Source organism: Macadamia integrifolia, chromosome 4 (assembly GCF_013358625.1).
Source record: "Macadamia integrifolia cultivar HAES 741 chromosome 4, SCU_Mint_v3, whole genome shotgun sequence".
NCBI lineage: Eukaryota > Viridiplantae > Streptophyta > Magnoliopsida > Proteales > Proteaceae > Macadamia > Macadamia integrifolia.
In genome coordinates this window covers 277832-301803 of record NC_056560.1, presented here as the reverse complement: position 1 = coordinate 301803, position 23972 = coordinate 277832, and the positions used below count along the sequence as shown (strand labels likewise).

The 23972-nt window shown below is 40.2% G+C and overlaps 1 protein-coding gene across 2 annotated transcripts in view; it reads left to right on the top strand.

Annotated features, from left to right (window-relative positions):
• LOC122075100 overlaps positions 1-23972 on the top strand; it is a 49391-nt gene that overhangs the window by 5051 nt on the left and 20368 nt on the right. For both annotated transcript variants that reach the window (XM_042640002.1, XM_042640003.1), the window contains exons 2-6: positions 24-93; positions 13617-13741; positions 17439-17547; positions 17631-17694; positions 17806-17861. In XM_042640002.1, coding sequence (XP_042495936.1) covers positions 24-93; positions 13617-13741; positions 17439-17547; positions 17631-17694; positions 17806-17861 — 424 coding nt within the window. The remainder of the gene's footprint in view (positions 1-23; positions 94-13616; positions 13742-17438; positions 17548-17630; positions 17695-17805; positions 17862-23972) is intronic.

The window sequence follows — 23972 nt, the reverse complement described above, 5'->3', positions numbered from 1 at the left end:
TCTAATTTATTTCTCATTCGCAGATTAATTACAGAAACTGCAAAGCTATCCCAAGATGGTTGGGGTGCTTCTGGAGATTGGAGTGAAATTGAGGTGCTGTCAGTTTATTCTTCCCTGATTTTCCGCTATTCTTCTTATCCTCTTCAATTTCACGAACCCTAATTTTATATTCTCTATTTAGGTGAGCATTCTTTCTTAGTGTCTTGTTTGTTTTCCCACTCTTGTATGCTGTTTCCCTTACTGTCAGTTATTTACTGTTCATGAGTACTGTCTACAGCCCTATTACAGTGATTGTTTCTTCCTCTTCCGTTATTCTCTTGATCTCTTCTAGTTTTAAAAACTCTATTCAGCCCTACTCTATTACCCACCACCTTTCCTCGTAGTTCAGCCTTAGGAAATCCATAACCCTAGGGTGTGCTGCATCAGAAATCTTCCTTTTGGTTCTGGTACACGTCTGAAAAATAAAAAATAAACATAATTATGGTCTTGAATTCATAATCGGAAAAAAAGAGAACTGAATTCATAAAAACTAAATACAATGGATTTGATATTTCTCCTTTTCAGAATTCAATACAAATTACAAAGCCCTGCCTATGTGTAATGGGGGTGGGTGGGAGGGGGAGGAAATAATTAGCTTGTAAAAGAGAAGGGGAAATCTACAATAAGCCTATTGTAGGGGTATCAGCATAACACTGGGCAGAAAACTTTGATCTGACATCAAAGAGAATGGAATACCAAATATACTGAAAGGATCTTGACTTCGAGCCCATCTTCTGAGGTTACGCTCTAGCCAGAAAGCTTTGATTTCACGTCAAAGTTGAATATTAGTTGTTCGTAGATATCAATGTAGATGAAACTGTATTGTAACTTGTCAGTGTAGGGGGAGTAACCTCTCAGAAAAGCAATCAATAAATGGAAGAGAAAACCTTATGAACAGGTAAAACTTAAAACCCAGAATAACAAGAACAAATATCTAAGGAAAATTGATTTTAACCTAGAAGGGGTTGGGGGGGGTGTTTGTGGATAAGGAAGAACAAACTCAACTTTGTCAAGGCCGTTGTCTTAGGTGAAGGCCGTGAAGCCTAGGGGACTTAGTGGTCCATCAGGGCTAGGTGAGACTGGCCTTGCCGCCTTGGTGATATCTAACTAGGCTGGTGCCTTTGACCTGGTGAGCTTGAAGGCTGTGTCAATTCAGCTGGGTAGTAAGGTTCCCACATTTGCTTGTACGAACCAAACATTTTTCCAAAAAAGCGTATCCTTTTCCTTAAGAGTTGCCATTTTTGGTTTGGGGCCCCAAATATTATTTGAAATTCATAGCTATTGGTGCAGTCCAAAGATGGGTCTTTATCAGGTCAATAATTTGTTTATTGTGAGGCAACAGGCCTGGTTCAACATTGATTTTCTTATGCTAATACATTAATAAAGTTACATCCTTGAGACAAAGAATTTCTATGTTAAGCCTAATTGTGGATCCACTTTTACATGAGAATTGATCTGACCTCATTGGCCTCATGTGTAGGCATTGTCAAATAAAATAAATATATTTATAATTTAGCATCATCAACGTGATAAAAATGAACTAAATTGTGTAACTCTAAGGCAGTACAAAATGACAAATCCCAGTACAAACAACAAAAATGCATGGTATAAATGATCAATTACAAGGAGAATTACAGAAGACAGAAAACAACTACCATATATTTCCATGATAGGCATCTAGGACAGCACCAAATGTGAAGATATATATTTAGATATCAGATTTAAAGATAGTGGAAAAGAAAATAAATTATGCATCCACTAGTGGTAAATAATCAGTACATCAGTGGAAGGAAATATAAAATTATGCTAATTCTAAACCAATAGAAGCAACTAATGCACATGTTGCTTATCTCTAATGAAAACTATTAATACATGTACAATATGTTACTGGTTACTGTTCTGGTTTATCCGTTGTTTTGGTTTTCAATCTCTTAAGTTTATTCAGCACCCAGTTTCACTATAAATCTGTTTTGTTGCATCTAAATAAATCAACTGAGAATTGGATCTGAAATCAGTGTTAACCAAAATTCAATTGAAGTTTGCCGATTGTGAGATGTATGGTTGCACTGAGTCAACTGGGAATTGAATTTGCAATTGTTGCTGTTCAGTGGTAACTGGAAATTCAACTGAAGACTGCTGAATCTGACCTGAGCAGTGCTGGAGGTTTGGTTCTAACAACTTTGAAGCTCCGTTGACCGGAAAATTTAATTTCTTGATTATGGGCTTGTCTGCTGTATCAGTTACCAATTTGGAACCAAAAGAATCATGCTGGTTAATCATGGTCTAGTTGGACTTTGAAATTTCTAAACTCCTTTTGTTTTTTTTGGGTGAATAAGAAATTCATTACCAAGAGGGAAGGAGGGGGGAGGGGGAGAATACAAGCCTCAAAGGGGAAGCAAACCAAAATTGTGAAAACCCTAAGCAGGGGGTTGTGGGAAACAAGGAAAGGAGGAAGACCCCAGGACACAACAATGAGCTTGTTCTTTGAGGAATTCCTTACAAGGAGATGGCAATTGGGAGATAAGGCAAGCTTGGAGCTAATAGAGGCAACAAGCAGGGGAGACTTGGATGTGGCGATAAATGAGGACGGATTGGATGGGGAGGCAGTTGGAGGGGGCTCTCTAGATTAGTGGAGTGATGAGGAATGTGACCGGTGAGCTAGATAATCTTGTGCCAATGAACGAAGGGAACTCTAGAACACATCAGGTCCCAAGCATAGGGAGAGTTGAACCTATCAAAGGGAGAATGGGACCAAATGACTTTGTCAACACCAACATGGGAGGATGGAGGGATGGGGGGAGGGTGAGCTGTAACCTAGCAGTGAGGAGAGGCAATCCTAGATATTTAACCGTGAGGGAACCTCGGGAGAAGCCAGTCAAATGGAGAACATGAGCTTTAGAGGCTTCGGGGGCTCCGGCGACGAAAAGACAGGATTTGAGGAGGTTGATATGAAGGCCCGACAGGGATTCAAAAAGATGGAGGGATGACATTATGGTCTCGATGGAGAGGGGGTTAGCCTTGGACAAGATCATGAGATCATCGGCAAAAGCAAGGTGGGTAAGCTTGAGGGCCTTACATTTAGGAATGGGGAAAATAAGATGATGATTGGTGGAGAACTGGATTGATATGGAAATGACTTCAAAAGCAAGGTAGAAGAGGAAGGGGGAGAGAAGACAGCCTTGGTGGATAACTACAGCAGAATCAAAGAAACCCAACGGGATACCGTTAGTAAGGAAAGAGAATTTAGGAAAAGAGATGCAGTAATAGATCTATATGACAAGAACAGGAGGGAAGGACATTGCCAACAAGGTCTTGGAGATGAAATACCATTTAATGGAGTCAAAAGCTTTGTGGATGTCAATATTGAGGAGAGAGGTATGGGAATGGATTTTGAATCACCTATATTAGACGTGGAATGAATGAGATATGAGTGATTTAAGTTTAGCCACTCAGGATATTCCAAACGGCATCTTGGCATAGTTTATGGGTGTTTGTACACCATGGAATCAAGAACCAAATCTGATTTGTTCAATCGGTGTCATAAATCTGTGGGGAAATTTGAAGCCGTAGGATTTACATAGGTCCACAGAGCACTTTGCGGGAGATCCAATGAACAGGATCTCGTGACTGAACAAAATGCAACTAAAAAAGGTGTCGTGATACATTTCATGTCTTGATTTATCAGTGCAGGTGGGTGTAGCCCAAGCTGTTGGATCAGCTTAAGAGAGCAGTAAAGATCCTTAGCTTTTGGATTTGAATTGAATGGCCTTCTAATTGCGACTCCAACTAAAACAACGGAAACAGAATCTTCAAAACATCTCTCCAAACGCGTGACTACCTAGTCCTTATTGCTTCTGTGTGACTCAATGTATAAGGAATCAGTGTGCTCGACCAATCGGTGATCTCGCGATGGGATCAACATCGTCATCAGTTAGTGCCAACGATGCACACCCTCAAATTAGTATATGTGTGATGTTTTTGCACTCCCGATAGGGCATCGAATTGAGCTTTTTGATTTTGCATTGTGCCGTTGTGGATACCAACTATTGATAATTACAACATGCTTTAAACAAAAATGGTCACAAAGGCTAGCCATTTTTTTTCCTTCTCTTAGGCTTTAGGTCAATACTTCGGCTCATCCTCATGCCTTAATGGAAAATTAAGAAAATCCCTTGCGGATCCCTTATGCACTGCAGCTCGCGCTTACAGCATGACAAGCCAGCCGAGGCTGGTTGCCTGCTATGCGGCAGTGAGCTGGCGTAGCCCTTTGTCTACGAGTGACCTTTTATTGTAGAACTAGATTACACAAGGCTAATACCCCCAATGTATTATGGCCCCAAACCCAAATCAGATAGGACTCCTGAATTAGCTTGAGAATTTGGATAACGACATAGAATTCCAAATCATAAGTTGAGTACCTTCTCTTTGCATCATTCAACTTCCCACTGTAGAAGGCAATCATATGGCCCTCTTGCATAAGCACTCATCCTCTCCCAACATGGGATGCATCAGTAGCTACTTCAAACATGAGATCAAAATTAGCTAGTTTAAGCATTGATGCTTCTGTCATTTTCTATTAGATCAAGTTGAATGCTTTAGTGGCAGCCGGGGTTCATTGGAATGGGGCTTTCCCTCATTTTGTGCTCTCCACGATAGGTGCCACAATAATGCTGAAATTCCTTATGAACCGTCTATAGAATGAGGCAAGATTGTGGAAACTTCGAACCTCTGTCAAAGTCTTAGTTATGGGCCAATCTACCATGCTATTAACCTTCTCTGGATCAACTTCTATACCTTGAGAGGACACAATAAAGCCAAGGAATACAACCGTGGGCAGCATGAAAGAACACTTCTTCAAGTTGATATAGAGCTTCTCTTCTCATAGCACCCTCATCACACGCCTCAAATGTTCAATGTGCTCATCTTGTGCTTTGCTGTAAATTAATATATCATCAAAGTCTACCACAAGGAACTTGCCAATAAAGGGGTGCAACACATGAGTCATCACTCTCATAAAGGTACTAGGGGCATTGGTAAGGCCAAAGGGCATGGCCTTCCATTTGTATAACCCTTCTTTTATCTTGAAGGCTGTCTTTCATTCATCCCAGGGCAGATCCGGATTTGGTGATACCCATTACGTAGATCAAACTTTGAGGAGATAGTGGCTCCTGTCAGCATGTCTAAAACATCATCCAAACAGGGAATGAGAAATCTGTACTTTACTGTGATTTTGTTGATGGCACGGATGTCAATACACATACGCCATGATCCGTCCTTTTTAGGTGTTAGCAGGGCTGGTACGGCACATAGACTCATGCTTTCTACTAGAAATCCCTTTCGCAACAGATCATCCACTTGTCTCTTGAGCTCGTCATGCTTTATGGGGCTGAGACGATAAGTTGGCAGATTTGAGAGCACTGATTCCGACACTAGATCAATAGCATGTTGTATGTCCCTTATAGGTGGTAACTCATCGGGCACCAAACCTGAAAAATCAGCAAGCAAATCTCTGATGGGTTGAGAATGTGTTACCTCTTTTATCGGTTCAGCTTCCTTTGTAACTAGGGCTAAGATCAGTTCGATTTCTTCACTTGTAGCCAAGAACTCTCTATGGGGGAGCACAGACAACTTCTTGTCCATCATGTGTCTCTTGTTGGTGTTTGCTTCTTTGGTTCAATAGTTCCATTGGAAGAGGTCTTTTTAATGTTCTTCAAACATGTTGTCTTCGTACTTGCGCAACCCTCAATTTAGCCTTAACTTGAGGTAAGTTGAGTGGATTTAGTGTGAGTGGCTTGCCTTTATGATCAAAGAAGTATTGGTTCTTGGTACCACCTAGGACATGTTGTCATAAAGCCAAGGTCTTCCAAGTAGCACATCAGTGAGAACCATTGGGATGACATCACACCACACATTCTCTTCATAATCTGAAACCTTCAATGGCACAGAACATCATTGATTTATATCCATGGTGTTGTTGTCTAGAAGTGATACCTTGTAGGGTTGTGGATGTGGTTTAGTTTTGAGCTTTCCTTCAATCACAAAAGCTCGAGACACTACGTTCACACAACTCCCGTTGTCCACAATCACTTGAGCTTTGTGAGGTCCACTAGACATCAAAGTATAAAAGATATTGTGTCTCCTCCAATCTTCTCCCTTTGCTTCAGCCACTAGAATTCTTGTAACCACATTAATGGAAGTTTATGGATCATCATCTTCTTGCGCATATTCAGTTTCATATTCATCTTCCATTCCTTCAATAGCGACATTTACAACCCAATCATCTTCTTGGGGTTCATAGACTTGCATGTCCGGATTGGACTCAATTGCATTGATAATGGAATTGAATCTTCCACGTGTAGGGTAGAATTTTGCCTAGTGTCCAGTTCCACCACAACCGAAGCACTTCAGGGTTGTTGTCTCTTCTCCAACTATGGGACTCTTACCCTTATCCTGTGTGACTTGTGGAGCTCGGGTAGGGAATCCACTGGGTTTAGTTGGTGCAAATGGTCTCTTACGTTTAGTAGGTTGATTGTACCTTCTAGGGGCTGATTTGATCAAATCTTCTGCCTTTAAGGACTTTTCAATACAAGTTCTACCACACCAATCTTATCACGGATATCATGTCGTAATCCCAACTTGAATAAGGATATAAACAGTTCTTCATCCTTATGATAAGCATCTGTTCGTGAAAGTAAATCATTAAATTTATCAACATATTCCTCTACAGTTATGGTACCTTGTCGGAGAGTGTTGAACATATCATAGAGACGGCGTCGGTATGTTGGGGGCATATATCTTTCATTGAGTATTAATTTGAGTTCTTCCCAATTGCGAGGCTCTCTATGTGTGCGAGTGACTCTACTCTCTTTAGCTTTCCACCAATTTTAGCACCACCTGTCAACTTAGTGATAGCGAGCTGGACTTTCCTTTCTTTAGACCTACGGTACCATCGGAAGTAGTCATCAAATGAGTTCAGCCAGTCATGGAAGTAGAGGGGATCATGCTTTCCATTATACTCCTTCAAGTCCAATTTTACCTTGTATGTATTTTCATGGTGAAATTGGTTGCCTTCATGCTCATCAAACTCTTCACCTTCACCATATGTACGGGTTGGTATGTTCCTTCGAGCAGGTAAAATAAACCTCCTTTGTACATTAGGATTGTTGTTGGCTGTAGGCTGTGTATGAGACTGGGCAGCAGTAGTCTTTTTTAGTTCTGCAATTTGTTGGTTCATAGTATCCATCCTTATGTTCAGTAGTTGGAGGGATTTCATCACATCCTCCAGTGAGTATTGTTTGGAGCTTTCTTTAGCCATAACTTTGATACCACTTATTGTAGAAGTAGATTACACAAGGCAACTACCCCCAATGTATTACAGGCATCTACATCACCTTTGACTATAGGAGTGCCTTTAACCTCCTTTGTTGTGTTCTGCTCTTGTAGGCCCTCCGCTATGTTGGGGTGTTGCAGCCCTGCTTGTGGCCCTTGGTTTGTGTAGCTTTGGCTCTCATGAGCTGTTGCTTAATGGTCAGCTTCTGCTGGCATGTGTTGGTTGGGTTACTTGGCTGGCTAGCCTTGGTGGCATCTAGGTGGCCCTACCACTTCATCAAACTCGCTATTGGGAAATCAATTGTTCACTTGGAAATGACCACTCTTCCTGTGAACCGATTTGTACTACTTGTTGCCCTTAACATCTCAACACATGCTGCCAGATGCTGTGTCAGTCCCTTGACATTGCTAAAGGACCTAACCTGTCCTATGATCGTACCACTTCCACTGTAAAAAGACCATTGTACCCCTGCAACCTATAGGATACCCTAACCTTGTACACCTCAACAACTACTGTGGGCTGCCTATACACCTCACCAACCATTGTGGGACCCACTCAAATTCATTAGACATCTTGTCAATAATGACAACATAACTACACTGCTTCTCACACTGCTAGATGGCCAACATGAAGGAAGAGACAAGATGTGTGGAAGGATATTTCCAAAGGGGGGGGGGTTTTGCGGGACAAGAGGGACTTAGAGCAGGATGGAAGGCAATTGCAGTCGAAGGATGGGACGAGGTTGGATAGATCAGGGGGCAGAAGGCGGACTAGTAGTAGTGATTGATCAGTTTGTTTCATAAGTATATGTTCATGTTCGGTGTGGAATTGTTTAGGCGGGGATTTACTCATTGGGCTGTTGAGCTCACCCCATTATTATACATCTTTTTCCACAGGTAATGGTCAGGGCTATAGGGCTGGTAAGGAGCCTGCAAGTTGATGGTGAACAAAAGAAGAAATCTTTTATCATTTTTCTTTTTGTTGACTCTTAATGGTTAAGAGAGCTTAATGTAAATATTGACCAAATATGAATGAGGACTTGGGAGTTTGGATTGTAAATATTTTGGCCAGTAGGTTTGATTCTGTGAACTCTGATAAGTAATAGAACTCTATGTAGGTTTTGAAGGTCTAAATGTTTGGGATGGAATGTTATGAACCATGCATAAATGCTTGGTTTTGAATTTTGATCATTTTGATCACCGCTTGCGAGGGCATGACCATACCCTTATCCCTGGTTGGGTCATGACAAGGTCGGCTATATAGATCTATGCAAAGACAAAAAGAAAGTAAAAGGATATGGGAAAGTGGGGGCAGGCAATGGAAAGATGCCCTTGCCCCGCTCCCCACCTCCCCATGTATTTGGGTGCGGATGACGCAATGGACAGCGTTTTCTTGCCCATTATTATTATGATTATTATATATTGAGAGTACAAAAGCAATCTTAAAAATAGACTTGTGTCAGGCCATTTTAGCCTATGACGGAGGTCCATGGTCTGAAGACTTTACCGTGCCCCGAGAAGAATAATTTGGCTGTGATTGAATCACCATTTGAAGAAAATGAATAACAACATACATATATTGTCCATGTATAGTGGAAGACAATGCCTGGTGCTAGGCTCCTTTTTTTTATATTTTTTGGGAATCAGTAAAACTTCTATTGCAAATGAATAAAAAGGAGATACGAGGTGTTTGACTGCTTTGAAATTTAAAGAAGAAAAGGCAATGATTCAGTTGGTCCATAGTTATCAAAACACCTGAGTGACCTCAAGCATTGTGGGGGTTTTGAAGCCTCGGAGTTCAAGATGGCATCACAAGGGCATCTAACAGACCAAAGTTTTGGTTTATGCCCGTAGCCCCATCCCTCAAGTAAATTTTTATGAGAAGAAACCTAATCTTGCTTCAACACGTTTGACAATTGATATAGTGTAACAACTAACAAGTGCATAACATGGGTTTCCCAGGCATATAAAAATGATAGAGCGGTCGTACCCAGTGCACGAGGCTCCCGCCACTGTGGGATCTAGGGAGGGTCATAATGTACGCAGCCTTACCCCCACTTCGCGGATAGGTTGTTTCATGACTCGAACCCTCGACCACTAGGTTGCAATGTAGCAACCTGACCATTGCACCAAGGTCCGCATCTATGTTAATTTCATTAAATAGTAAGTTCTAATGTCAAATCGGACAACCTGAGCCCACCCTTATGTCCGACCATCTCCCAGTGTCCGCAACACTTCACCCCTACCTCTCTCCCCACCCCCAGCCCTCACTCCAATTCCCTGATTGCCCCCCCCCCCCCAACTCCCTTACCTCCAGACCTTGGAACTCCCTCTTTAGCACCCCTTCCCTTCCAGGGAGGGATTTTCCCTACACTTTGTCTCCCCTACCCTTCTTGGCGACAAAAAGGTCGGTCTTTGCCCTTCCGGACTCCTGGAGTGAAAATTTTCTAAGTGAAAGAATTGTCTGGTAGGCCACTTAATTAGGAGCAAACCTCCATTCAATACTGTCAAAACTTCTCTTGGCAAACAATGGAGGGTTTAAGGAACATTACACACTTACCTCTTGGATAATGGGATTTTATCTTCAATTTCACTAATGAAGATGATTAAAGCTGAAAGCATTCAAAGGAGTTCCTTGGCAAGTCGGGAAGAAGCCAATTTTTCTCCACCAATGGGATCAATACATCCAACTAAGCAAGGTCGACCTCCACTCCATTCCCTTATGGTTCACCCTCCCAAATCTACCCCTGCATTTCTGGTGTGAAACAGGGGTGAGAATCATCTGGTCGGTGATTGTCACCCCCTATATTCCGATGGAAGAACTAAGAAGATGGATTGCGTAGCCTTCAGGAGGATGTGTTGAGGACTCGGTTGAACCTCTTCCACCCTCATCTATCATGATGATATATGATGAAGGCTTTTCCTTCCAGCAAGAGGCTCACTATAAGTGGCTCCCCCCTCTTTGCCTAGTCTACAACGTCATTGCTCACCACAAAAAAGTATGCTCCACCAGGCCCACTACTCCAGCTCCGACCTTTGAAGACACTTCTCTAACTGCGAACGGCAACTCCACTCCTTCCACCGGAAATACCATCTATCCCCTCCCTCATAACTCCCTGGTTGTCTCCTCTCGAGACCCTAACCTTGGTCAGATAAGAACTTGAAATCAAAGAGGCCGTAGAAACGAGATTCCAACATCTAGTTCTCCCAGAGGCCACTCAAAGCATGACTCTGCTCCCTACAACAAACCGATGGTCTGCCAAGCCCCTACTATTGGTCGCCATGTTCCTACCATTGGTTCCAACCGTTTTAACATTACAATCACTTGAAATCTGCGTTGGTGGAGATAGTTCCATGCATCCCTCGTCAAACCCCTGCCTTGTCTGCTGCTCCTCTACCACCTCCAATCTCCTCCCTCCCCCGCTAATCATAGAACCATAAAAGTGTCTATTCCATACATTTTCCTTTGTCCCTAGCCATAATTGGTCCTCATCACAAGGTCTCTTGACTCTAATCTCACCAAACAAGTCTCTTGGCAATGGGTGCTTCACTATGTTGCCTCTTGACTAGGTCTCACCCAAGTGTCTCTTGGCACTTATGCACCTCACCGTGCTGTCTCTTGACCTTGGTCTCACCAATTATGTCTCTTGATCGGATCTCACCGAAACACGTCTCTTGGTAATTCTTATAACCATAATATGACCCAAAGCATTCTCAACATAAGCACATGCTCATCATTACAATATGCAGCCCAATCTCATCATTGAATTACACTATAATTGCGTCAATGACTCAATATGCTCAACATCATCATATGCACATCGAAAATGCATCACACCAATCATAAGCTATATACATATACGGGGAAACCATCTAAGAAGGGAATCACTCACCTTGATTCTCCTGCTGTAATGTTAGCACAGCAAACTCGTAATACGTTAACCGTTCCTTGGTAACCAACAAAACAATTTCTCAATAACCAAACATAGAATGACACACCTCATTATTCTTTCAGCAAGGTTTGTATTTAAGGACATTTTTGTCCCTAGAACAAATAGATTCAGAGAATGATTTCTTCTGAACGTATTTAGATCATCGAATTGTGAATCCAACGCCGCTGGAATCATGTCAATCCGAGTCTGGATGAAAAACTTATGACCATTTTCGTGGGGTCTGTTTTCTGTCATTTTTCAAACAGCTGTCGATAAATTTAATCCTGCTCTAGGGCAGAATTTATGTTCTCACTAGTGAAATTTAAGGTCACTTAGAAGCGTAATTAGATAGAACCTATTTCTATCAAAGTTGAAGCTCTGTGAGTCTAAATTCTAAAACACTTGGAATCAACTAATTTTGAGTTCATATGTAGAAGTTATGATATTTTTACTGAACAAAGGTCTATAGGCCAGGATAGTAAATCCAAATCTGAAATGGTTTTAGGTTCCGAAATTCTCAAATTTTGTTTCAAATCTTTGAGCCCATTCATGTGCACATTCTATAACATACATGAACACTTCATCCTAGGTCTATCTAATACTCTGATTTCACAAGTATTTCTAAAATCAAAATATGTATTTCAGTACACTAACCCGAAATTCTGAAATCTGTACACTCAAGTGTGAATTAGAGATGAAACTGAACAAGACCTCCCAACTCTTAGAAATTTTCTAGAAACGAACTCTATTTTCTCTCTAATCTCCTTCTCCCTCTCTAGATTTAAGTTTGAGTTGCTGTAGAATCCTTTACAAAAACCTCATTCTCCTCCTTGATCATCTTCTTCCTCTCCATTTCTTGAGCTCCTTCTCTTCAACGTCTTCCCTTTTTTTATTCCTTCTCCTTCTCTTGACACAGTAGAAGTAGAGTTTTAGGAAGAAACTTACCTGTATATCCTTCTCCCAATTTATTATTGCCCAAATTTAAGGATTTGTGAATTGTCTTAATTACCCCTTGACTCATCACTTGCAGCTTTCAAGCAATGCCACCTATATTTTGATGATACCCCTTATAATTTGTGTTAATTCATTCTAACCCCTCTAACGTTTGAAGTATTATGATTCACTCTACTTGAGTGAGAAGACAATACTACCCTTTTCCACCTCCACTTTAGCCATTAGGCTTCAATGCATGCAGTAGTTCTTTTACTATTCAAAAAATCCTTAAATAGTGAATTTCATGTAAATTGACCATTTTCCCTTTACTTGGTTTAAAATTTTACAACTTTATATGTTGTAAACTAAAATGTGAGAAAAACTCACTGAAAGTATATAGGGAGTATTGAACTCTAGACCTCCCCCTTATGAAGTCACTAAACCACCATTGAACTACTAGCCCCTTGGAGAGATTGAGCCCAAAATTAAAATTATAATAAGAGATTTACATTTACTAGTAACAACTCAATAAGGATAATTTCATTTACTTTTGTTGTCCAAGCCTCACAAGTCTCGCAATAACACTAAGAGAGAGAAGTTTTGATGTCATTCCTATAAGGTACAACACAAAATTTATTTTATTATTAACTCTTGGGACGGGGTATTACAGACCCCATTTAGTTGGGATAAGGGTGAGTTGTTGTTGTTGTTGTTGTTGCTGTTGTCTTTCTCCCATATATGTATATATAAAAATATGTGGAAGAAAGAATGCTACCTGACTGCGTGTGTCTACGCCTAAACACAGCAGGGCAAAAATATCGTGCTGCCTCTGCGCTGAAGATACTCGAGTGGGCCCTTGAGCTCTACGTGTACCTGCTTGATCAGGTAGTGTTCACTTGCTATATATATATGTGTGTGTTGTGTGTGTGTGTGTGTGCGCGCGTGTGCATGGGTGATTGTTCTTATAATGTTTGGATAGATAATCTGTGATTCTTAATTTCATTGTTGGGATTTTTCTTTCTTTACGCCTTTTTTTATGTGGACATTCGTCATATGCTAAACCTTGGGTTTGCATTCTTACCTGTATTCTTTCTCTTCATTTTGTGAAATTTCTCATGTTGCCTTTCCAAAATATTAAAAAAAGTTCCCCCCCCCCCCTCTCTTGAAACCTCTTCTGTTGTGAATTTGATTTATTTTAGCATATTTGTTGCTCCTATTGAAATCTCTTTAGATCTTATGATTTTTAGATTACTTATTGTATTGAAGCTTGAACTTGAATTCTGAAATGAGTTACTTATTACTTCTTGCTGCAGTTTAAGTAATTTGTGTATTATTGAGATGGAATAATTTATTGAGGAAGTGTGGAAATTATTTTGGTCTCAGGGAGCATGGGTGCTAAAACCAAGAAACTCAAAGCCAACATCAGTTGTTCATTTTGTTGGTGGTATTTTTGTTGGGGCCGCTCCTCAGCTCACATATCGTTTATTTCTTGAGAGGCTTTCTGAAAAGTGAGTGATTTTAGTGATCTTGTTTGATTTCTGACGGATTTCTATAAATGCATACTTGTGCTTCCTAATCTAGTTTACTTTTTAGCTCCAGCTAAGGAAGTTCCATCTGGTTCATAATTCACATAATTCCTTGATATATTGTCCCTTATTTAATATGTTTCCGGTCCTATCCTTCTACATGAGACAACTTTACTTCGGATTAGTCTTGTGGAGGGAAGCCCAAAATATTGAGGGGCCACACGATTGAGAGAGCCTATGAAAGTTCAAAATGTGGTTGAAGGGAACTTTTCAGTCCAATGGCTTGTATTGGCCACATCAGCCTTCCATTGCTTAGATCGGGCTGTGCATTCTTTGCCTTCCAAATTCTAGTTTTAAATTTCCAAGGTGCATCTCAGATTGAAACATAAGTACTAGGGGGTCTATCATTAATTCCAATCTAATATCCTCCAAATGTGATTGCAAACCCTCTTTCCCGGTGTTGGGAAATCAAATATAAATGCCCCAAGAAATGGTGTTGGAAAATTTTTGGGCCAAAGGTGCTTCAATGAGAGGTCGAGTTGGGGAAATGGCAGAATCAGCAACATTGCCCGCAAGTGATTAGTTGCATGCGCTGTTGCTAAGAGAGGCAGAGACGGTGGAAGGCGTTGTCGACCACAAAGGCCAACCCGTGTGCAGATGCAAACCGGTGATGGAGATCTGCTACTTCAGTGTTTTGTAAGCTTTCAACTTGGGTGATGAAGATCTACAGATTTCCTTTGGAATGCTTCATATTTCCTAGAATTCAAGAGATGAAGTTGGATTGGGGAAGGATCAACCTAATGGCTGGTGATTTCTCCGATGAAGGAAGAATGAGGTTGACCCGTGAGTATGACGGCGGATGTCATAAAGGTTATCCAGATTCCATGGAAGAGGAAAGGGACAGTATGGCCATTAGATCGTCATATGCATATGGAAAAATGAGTTTCCTTATTTTTTTTTTAAAGTCTTCTTAGACTTACTATATGTATAATACATATAATACTCGTTCATTATGTGTTTTCATAAAATACACTTATTTTTCTGTTTCTTTGGTAAGATAGGAATTTTTTTCTTTGGCCAGTGATTTCTCTGACAAAGTTTGGTATGGTATGCATATAATATTTGTTTTTACTAAGTATGCTCCACACAGCCACACCATGTTCCCCATAAGGATTAAATATTTGGTGACAAAGTTCCCCCCAACTCCCCCTGGTTGTTGGACTTGGGAGTAATGGTAGTTGCACACTGTGGGTTGTTTGGGTCTTAAGATTCCCTTTTCTGCTTTTGGTTTTAATTGGTTCCTCAATTTCTCTGAATCATAATTCTCTCATACAATTTGTTAATAGACATTCTGGTGCCTATTAGAAAAAGAATGTTGAGAGAGAGGTACATTGAGGTTATAATTTTCAATATTGCATGCTAGCATGGAGGTCTCAGGATTTAATCTTCTTATGGTTTTTGAAGGATTCTTTATTGCCCATCATTTGTATGGGAGCAATTTGTTGTAAGCTTGGGTGGTCCTTGTATTTGGTATATCTGCAATCAATGTAGGGTTGTTTTTGTCATTTAAGCTTTTCAATTTTTTTAGGTGAATAAAAGAACATTCTTTGACTTTTTTTTTGGGGGTGAATAAGAAATGCATTAAAAGAACAAGAGAAGGAATATACAGCCCCTGGGGGAAATGAAAAAAAAAAAAAGAAAAAGAAAAAGAAAAAAAAAAACACAAGCCTAGAGGCCAACAAAAGGGAGAAATGGTACAATCACTAGGGGGGATCAGGGAGAGGATAATAGACCAGGGGAGAGGATAATAGATTTAGGGAGATCCCAGGAGAAAACAATGAGCTTGTTCATTGGGGTGTCCCTAATAGGCTTATGGGGGAAAACATGAATTTTATTATTAACATCGAAGAAGATGGCATTCCAAATCGTGCCGAATGATCTAGAGTTGGATGTACATCTCCGAAGATTACGCTCCATCTAGATGTGGTTGATTGTAGCAGATAAGGAGAGCTTGCCTATGATGTCACAAATAGAATTCCTAGAAAAAGTTATGTCGATCCAAAGCCATTCTTTGTTAAGAGGAAGGTGACGCCTTCTAGAAGACCAACAACTGCTAAGAACTTTTCTCCAAATAGAAAAGGAGAAAAGACAACTGAAGAGGTGATTTGCATCTTTGACTCCATTCCAATATAGGATGCAAGCAAAGGGGACATGGATGTGACAGTGGATGAGAAATGATTGGGTGGGAAGGAGGGGGGGAACGGGTTCGGATGAAATCCCAAGCCGAGGACGAAGAGAAGACACGAGAATTGGAGGGGGTCCAAATGATTTTTTCTACAAATCCATGATGGCCAGGAGGAAGAGGGGATAAAGTAGACGAGATACCCAAAAGGGGGGGGGGATGGAAGGAGGGGACCAAATACCATTGGAGATGATGGAAGAGACTAAAGAGTCTTCGGGGAGCCCTGAAGAGTACACAGATCTAGCACCTAGAACATGGAAAATAATTCCAGAGGGGTGCCAATTGTCAAGCCAGAGGGAGATGGAAGAGCCATCCGAGGTGGAAGAATGGGTGGCTTGGAGAGTTAAAGGATGAGAATCCAAAATTTTGTGCCAAACCCAAGAGGCACTAGAGGAGGGAGAGGCAGTCCAAAGGGAATCTTTTCTAAGGAGATGGGAGTAAACCCAAGATACCCAGATGGAATTGCAAAACCCTCTGGGTTGACTAGAACATCTTTAACTTTATTCTGCCATTTGCCAAGTTGACTGTACCTCTGCCTTCATTCTTGGCTCTGTCATCATTTCCAAATGTCATTGATCCACCTTTAACTTGATCTATATTTGGAAATCTACCTCTGCCACCTGTCATGTGAGTGGAGGATCCACTGTCAAGAATCCACGGTGATGGTTTACTGAGACTTGCTGCTGCCCCCTTTCTTTTTTTTCTCAACTTAGACTGCCTTATATGCCACTGTAATAGACTTTCTTGCTTTGTCTTCAACAGTCATCTTCTGTCTTTTTGACCTTGCTTCCTTGGAGGGTTCTTTTTCAACTTTCTTCTGGAATGCCTCTGTGAGGGAAATATGCTTTTGCAGTTCCTAGCAATATGTCCATACCTATGACACCTATTGCACTCCACACTCTCCTATGTTAGTGGAGTAATCTGTTCCTGCTCGTGAAGTTCACATGCTTGTCTAGCCTTCTGCATTTAACCAACCTTTGCCTAAAAGGCTAAAATTATTACATTCATAGCAATAACCGTTGAAGAAACTCTGTCTTGCATACTCTGTCTAATGATTTCTATGACTGGAAGAGAAATACTAGAAGTGGGCCCCTGCAGGGTAGGGGGAAAGGCCTGCTGAACCTGTTGGGAAGCAGAATGCAATGTGCTAGGTACTACTTGACATCAAAGAGGGTGCTTAAACATGTTGACAGAACATGTCCTTTAAGACATGCCAAACATGTACATCACATATAGGGAGCAGTTTCAGTTTCTTTGGGTTATGTGAATTATAATATTTCTGATTTCACTTAAAATTTTTATCCAATTTTTTATCCCTTATCATTTTCTGAGATCATCAGTTTTAGAGCAGCTTTTGCTCGTTGTTCTATCAGTATTCAAGTTTATTTATTCGTAAATCAAGGGAAAAATTAATTTAAGCTTCCTTCTATGATGTAGGGGTATATTGGTGGTTGCCACACCTTATGCTAGTGGATTTGACCATTTCCTCATTGCAGATGAAGTACAGTTCAAATTTGATAGGTGTATTCGGTTTCTACAAGGGACTGTGAGTTCATCTGATAATGGTGCAGAAAATATATTTCAATTTTTCACCTTTTCCAAAATTTAAGTGCTTTTTCTTCTTTACAGGTAAGTGACCTCCCCATTTTTGGCATTGGCCATTCTTTGGGATCTGTCATCCATCTTCTGATTGGTACTGTCTTTTGTTATCACATGGTCTAGAAACGTTTTTGTCTCGTTCAACTTCCAAGTGATTAAGTTGGTGTATTCTAACATCTTGTTTTACTAACTTGTGATATGTCAGGGTCAAGATATGCCATTCAACGAAGTGGGAATATATTAATGGCATTTAATAACAAGGTACTTGACCTAAATTATTTTGTCCCTAAGATAACATCAAAGTTTGAGTGAATCTCTCTTTGTCTATTTCTTTTGGTTTAGTTAAATTGCAAATATGGTTTGTTCAAATTATTTGACTTTTTTTTTAGTCATTCTCCTGCCAAGTGCCAATAGGATCAAGAAGATGTACTAAAAGTTGCATTATTGTTTCCTGCTATTGAATGTATTCTAGAATCTTGTGCAATGGGTAAAGTGCTAAGAGTGGAACCTCCTCCACAACTGCATTAGGGATATGGTTCAATCGTTTTCACCAAAATCTTGCGATTTTTTTCGGTTTCGATTTGGGTCAAAACAAAATGTGAAACGACTTTCTTTCGACTTGGGTCGACTCGGTGTTTTTGTTTAACTGAAATGATACAATACCATTGCGTAAATACTTTTTTCATTGAGTCACTGCTTCAACCCATTTTGAACGAAGTCAAACGAAGCTTGTAGGTTTGATTCCAAACACTTAGATTTGAATTTTTTGGTTATTTCACTTGCAAATCTTCATGGAACGTGTTGGAAGCTTCTACAAGTCTACAACAAATATTTGATGGATTTGAGGGATTATTGAAGATTCACAGTTTGAGGTGTACTCATTTGTCCTAAAGTAAATTTTTGCAAAAAAAGGGTAAATATGTAGTGTTTAGACTCCAATTTTTATGTTAGATAGTATAAGACGATCTACGACATCACGGACATGCATTTAATTTTCTGTTTTTTAATTATTTTTAACTTTTCAATTTTGAAAAAAAATTAATTTTCTTGCGACAATTTTTTTAATAAAATAGGATTAATACTTGGTGGTTAGAACTCAATATTATATATGTTAAACCTAGACCTCCCTCCTCCTTGGGGTGGCAAACAACAACCCAATTGGTGAGGCCGTTCCTTTCTAGAGAAAGCTAGCCATAAGAGATTCCAATCCTTTAATAGTTTATAGGGGCAAACATAAATACTAGACCAATAGATGTAAGGTGATTTGAGAATCACAACTTTACTTTCTAGTGTGTCCTATCCAATTGCTTTATGACAGGCCTTTCTCATCCATTGCCATATCCCAGTCTCGCCCTTGTGCTAACTTTACCAGAATGCGGTGGAAGATATTGATCGTCTCTTTATTGTTTGCCCCCTTGCATCTTGTATTTGGAAAGGGGCCCTTGCTAATGCTGGCCTTGAATTTAGAAAATTCTTCATTCCAGAGGGAATGGATTTGGGTTGATATGACATTCAATGGTTCATCTATTTGTGATATTGTGGGAAAGATCACATTTAGTGCCGCCATCAACCAGATTTGGATGGAGTGTAACCTTAGAAAATGGACCTCCGACTCTAGACCTCTTTGTCAAATTTGGGACTCCATTTCCTTTGGCATCAAGTCCAAGATTTTGGGTGTTTCTTCTCCTTCTGTTGATTCCCCAATGAACAAGCATATTGTTGTTTCCTGGGTTCTCTCTCTCTCTCTCTCTCTCTCTCTCTCAGGTTCCCTCCTCTATTCCTTGAAGGCTGATCCTGTTCGTCTAGTCCTTTCCCCTCTTTTTTGGGGGCTGATGTATTTTTTCTTCTTCTCTTTGGTAATGAATTATTTATTCACCAAAAAAAAAAAAAATGTGGGAGAGAGATTTCGTAGTGAACCAAAAGGTCTGAGGGGTTCAGTCAATGGTCACGATGGAAGAAATCCCAATCAGGAAGAAGCACACGGGTAGTGGCGAAGAGAAAGAGGAAGGGATTTTGAATTAGATTTCTTTTATAAGGGTCAAAACACTTTTCTCTCCTCTGTTTTGAGGCATTACAGTGCACATATCAAAATAAATGGTCTGTGGCTGCAAATTACAAATAGCTGTTCAACTATTTTTTGTTTGTGATTTATTTTAAATTATATTAAATAGAATTAAAGATCATAAATCATACCAAGTACCTATAAAATAGAAATAGGTAAGATAAATAGAATTATAAATCATACCAAAGAGAGCCCTAAACATGCTCACTAGGAGGCAGTTTGCTGGATTATACACCATCTTTGAAGTTCTCTATGGAAAGGTCTTTTATACGAACCTAATAAAAATATTGATCTTGTTGGGTCTTCATTTGTTGGCTGGGTTGGTTCTAAGAGTAATTGAAGATCTACGATTGGCTATTATACTTTGTTGGTGGAAAGTTGATGACTTGGAGGAGGCCAAAACAGACTATTGCTACCAAATCTGTTGTAGAAGCTGAGTATAGAGCTATAGGTCATACTGCAGCTAAGTTGATGTGGCTGAAATCTCTTCTTTAAAAGTTTGGATTTCCTATTACTAAACCTATTAACATGTTATGTGAAAACAACAACTTAGCCTTTTCCCAACTAAATGGGGTTGGCTATATAGATCTGTGAAAGGATAAAATAATAGGAAACATAAACAAAGAAAAAAGGGAAAAAGAAAAGAAGGGGAAAGAAAGAGAAAGAAACAAAGCACCACCACAAGAACATCCCACCTGCAATCAGTCGGCAACTTGGACAACAAGGCAACTATTTATATTGCCATTAATCTTGTGTTTCATGAATAGACCAAGCACATTGAGGTAGATTGTCATTTTGTTAAAAGTGTTGTTATGAAGAAATTGATTGCCACTCCATTTGTTGGTTTTGATAATCAATTGGTGATATTCTTACCACGACATTGTTTCATCCTACATTTTTCGATGGTTGTTCTAAGTTGGGCATATGTGATATTTATGCTCCAGCTTGATGGGATGTTAAAGTGTTAAGTAATGCACAAGGGGTATTTTTGTGTTGATGTTTATGTTCCATTGCCCTTCCCTAATAGTTCGAGCTTTTAGGTGAACCGGTAGCCAACATGGTATTTGAGCAGGAAGGTTGAATGTTTGACCCATGGGAAGTGCATTGGAAGAGTTTTCTCAACATATCTTCTCTTTTGGTGCTGCATGAAGGAAATGCTGCGTGATCTCTACGTGCAAGGACTATGGGATCTTGGCCTGTACATGCGGGGGATTGTTGATGTATACATTTACGCTACCCTTCCCTAACAATTCGAGCTTTTAGGTGAAATGGTAGCGAACATCTTGTCTTTTTTTTGGATGAATAAAAGATTCATTATCAAAGGAAAGAAATGGCAAAACAGACAAATAACAAACAAAATACAAGGCCCTTCCTTTACAGATGGGAGGCAAGGGCAACAAAGACGGACGGGGCAAAAGTGAGCCATAGAACCCCAAGAAAGGGAGGCGACATGCCAGCAGGAGGCCTAACAAGCAGAAAATCCAAACTACAACTCCATTAAGACGATCATCTTCAAAATGGAGCACAAGCCAGGAATAGAACGATCCTCAAAGAAAGCACTATAGCTCACTAGAAGATTGCAGATTTGAAGTTTTGAAATTGAATGTTTGCTTGGCTGAAACCTTGGCTGCCGTGACTCGCTCTTTTCTGACTTTCTCTTCTCTTCTTTGCCTTTCCTTTCTTATCTTCTCCTTTTCTGGTTGTCTCTCCCAGCCCCTGTTCTGGGCAGCAATTGCAGCACCTTAGGAATGGATAGATCTCCACCGATACAGCCCCTTCCCACATAAAATTTTGGGCGAATGTTGCTTACACATAGGTGAACTAAACCCTAGATGCTTAGCCCTGAGAACATCTTTCTTTGAGGGGATCGAACATAATAAGGGTTTGCTTCACTGTTCAGCGCCAGATCTTAGTTGCAATTATAGAAAACTTCTTTGCACCAGCTATTTTGTCGGAATCAAGAGCCCCTTTGGTTTCCAAGCTTTGGCTGAAATTTCATGCCAAATAGAGGCCTACTGTAAAGGTTCTCTCGATCTGAGGTCGTCCCATGTCCGCTGGTTATGTTCGTTGCTGTAGGTTGAAGACAACCTTCAAAAGTGAGATCTTTACCCTTTTATTTTTCTGTTTCCAAGATTTCCCCTCTTTTTCAATTATCTTCTAGTCCCTATCTTTATTTCTAGTTCCTAAATTACCCTTTCTATTAACATATTGTACCTATTGCTTAGCCCTATAAGTTCAATCTAATTACAAGTCTGCCACTCCCTTCTAAATTCACATTTATTTACAAAATTGCCATCTAGTTGAAGCTCTACTTTAATTACGAACCTGCCATTGGTTATTGCCATTTTTTATTGAGTGTCCAAATGGGCCCTAAGCGATCCGATCCCTGTTTTTTGAACCAAATCCGCATCAAGTGGTATCAGAGCGAATTTCCTGCAATTTCCTAACCATGATAGGTTTCATCACTAATGCTGAGTTACACAAATTGTATTGTGAGATACTTGAGAATCAACAAAAACTAATGCCAGGTTGAGAAGAATGAGGCAAAACATGACAAGTTCATGGAGGAGACTCAAGATGCCCTCCCTAAGATTCTTGCCTTTATGCAAAGGTTTGAAACACAAGTTGACGAAGGACCTTTTGCACCACATCCTCAGTTTAATGCCCTACGGATTGAAGACACAGCTCACAGAATGCAACGTGATCCTGTTATACCCCAAGATGTTACTCGGCATTTTTCTGACAGAGATTATGGCATCAAAGTTGAGGTTCCAGAGTTTAGTGGTGAAACAGGACCTGAGGAATTCCTTGACTGGCTTACCAAAGTGGAGAAATTTTTTTCTTATAAATCTCTTCCGAACGAGAAGAAGTGTGAACTCATCCTCATTAAGGATGATGTACTGCATACAAGGTTTGTCAGAAGAATTGTACCCATTACCAATTGGGAGGTCATGAAGCAGATCTTGACTGAGAAATTTGTTCCCCTTAATTATGAGAAGGTGATGTTTCATAAATTGCTTAATTTTTAACATGGCAACAAGGATATGGATGCCTAGACCCTTGAGTTCCACAAACTATCTTCAAGGTGTCGACTTCAAGAAACAGACCAACAACAGGTGATGCGATATATCAGTGGGCTAAATACTGAGATCCGACTCGAATTGGCTAACACTGATTGCAGGTCCGTTGATGTGGCAGTAGCTTATGCCAAGACAGCTGAAGAGAAGTCCATTTATTGGAAGAGTATGCTCAAGACTCCTTCATCTTATAGACCACCACCTATGGAGGAAAAGAAGCCTGAAGCTCGCAGAGTTGAAGAAAAAATGTCAGAATTCAACAAGGATAGTGATTGGATGAAGAACATCAGATGCCATAGTGGCGGCGAGAAGGGTCACTATTCCAACAAGTGCCTCAATAGGACTCGTTTTGTGAATGTTGCAAAGAAGCAACCGACAGAGAAAAGTGATGTTGATCTTGATTTACATCCTTATCCCCTTGATGCGGATGATATTGACTATGATGATGATGATGATGATGATGATGATGAGCTCGAAGCTCATTCCGCCAGTCTTACATCTTCCTCAAACAGACTAGCTGACAAGGCTCCTCTCTTTAGGCAAAATGGTACTCCTGCACGGTTCTGATCCTATTGATATTCATATAGTTGTTGATACTGGGGCAAAAACAAACTTTATCTCTGTCGAATTTGTTCGAGCACACAACCTTCTACAGAAGCAACTTTTCAAGAAGATTCCCGTGTAAGGTTTTGGACTCACAGCTTGAGAAGAGGCCACTTGCAGTTGTTCGAGACTCTCTTTTTTGAATTTCTCTTCTCTTCTCTTTCTTTTCCTTTCTTATCTTCTCCTTCTTTTCTGGTTGTCTCTCCCAGCCCCTGTTTTGGGCAGCAGTTGCAGCACCTTAGGAATGGATAGGTTTCCACTGATACAAACCCTTCCCCTTAGTTGCAGTTACAGAAAACTTTCTTACACCAGCTATTTTGAGGCGTAACTCTGTCGGAATCAAGAGCCCCTTCGGTTTCCAAGCTTTGGCTGAAATTTCAGGCCAAATAGAGGCCTACTGAAAACGTTCTCTCAATCTGAGGTCGTCTCATGTCCGCTGGTTCTGTTCGTTGCTGTAGGTTGAAGACAACCTTCAAAAGTGAGATCTTTAACCTTTTATTTTTCTGTTTCCAAGATTGTCCCGTCCCCTCTTTTTTAATTATCTTCTATAGTCCCTATCTTTGTTTCTAGTTCCTAAATTTTCTATTAGCATATTGTACCCATTGCTTAGCCCTATAAGTTCAATCTAAT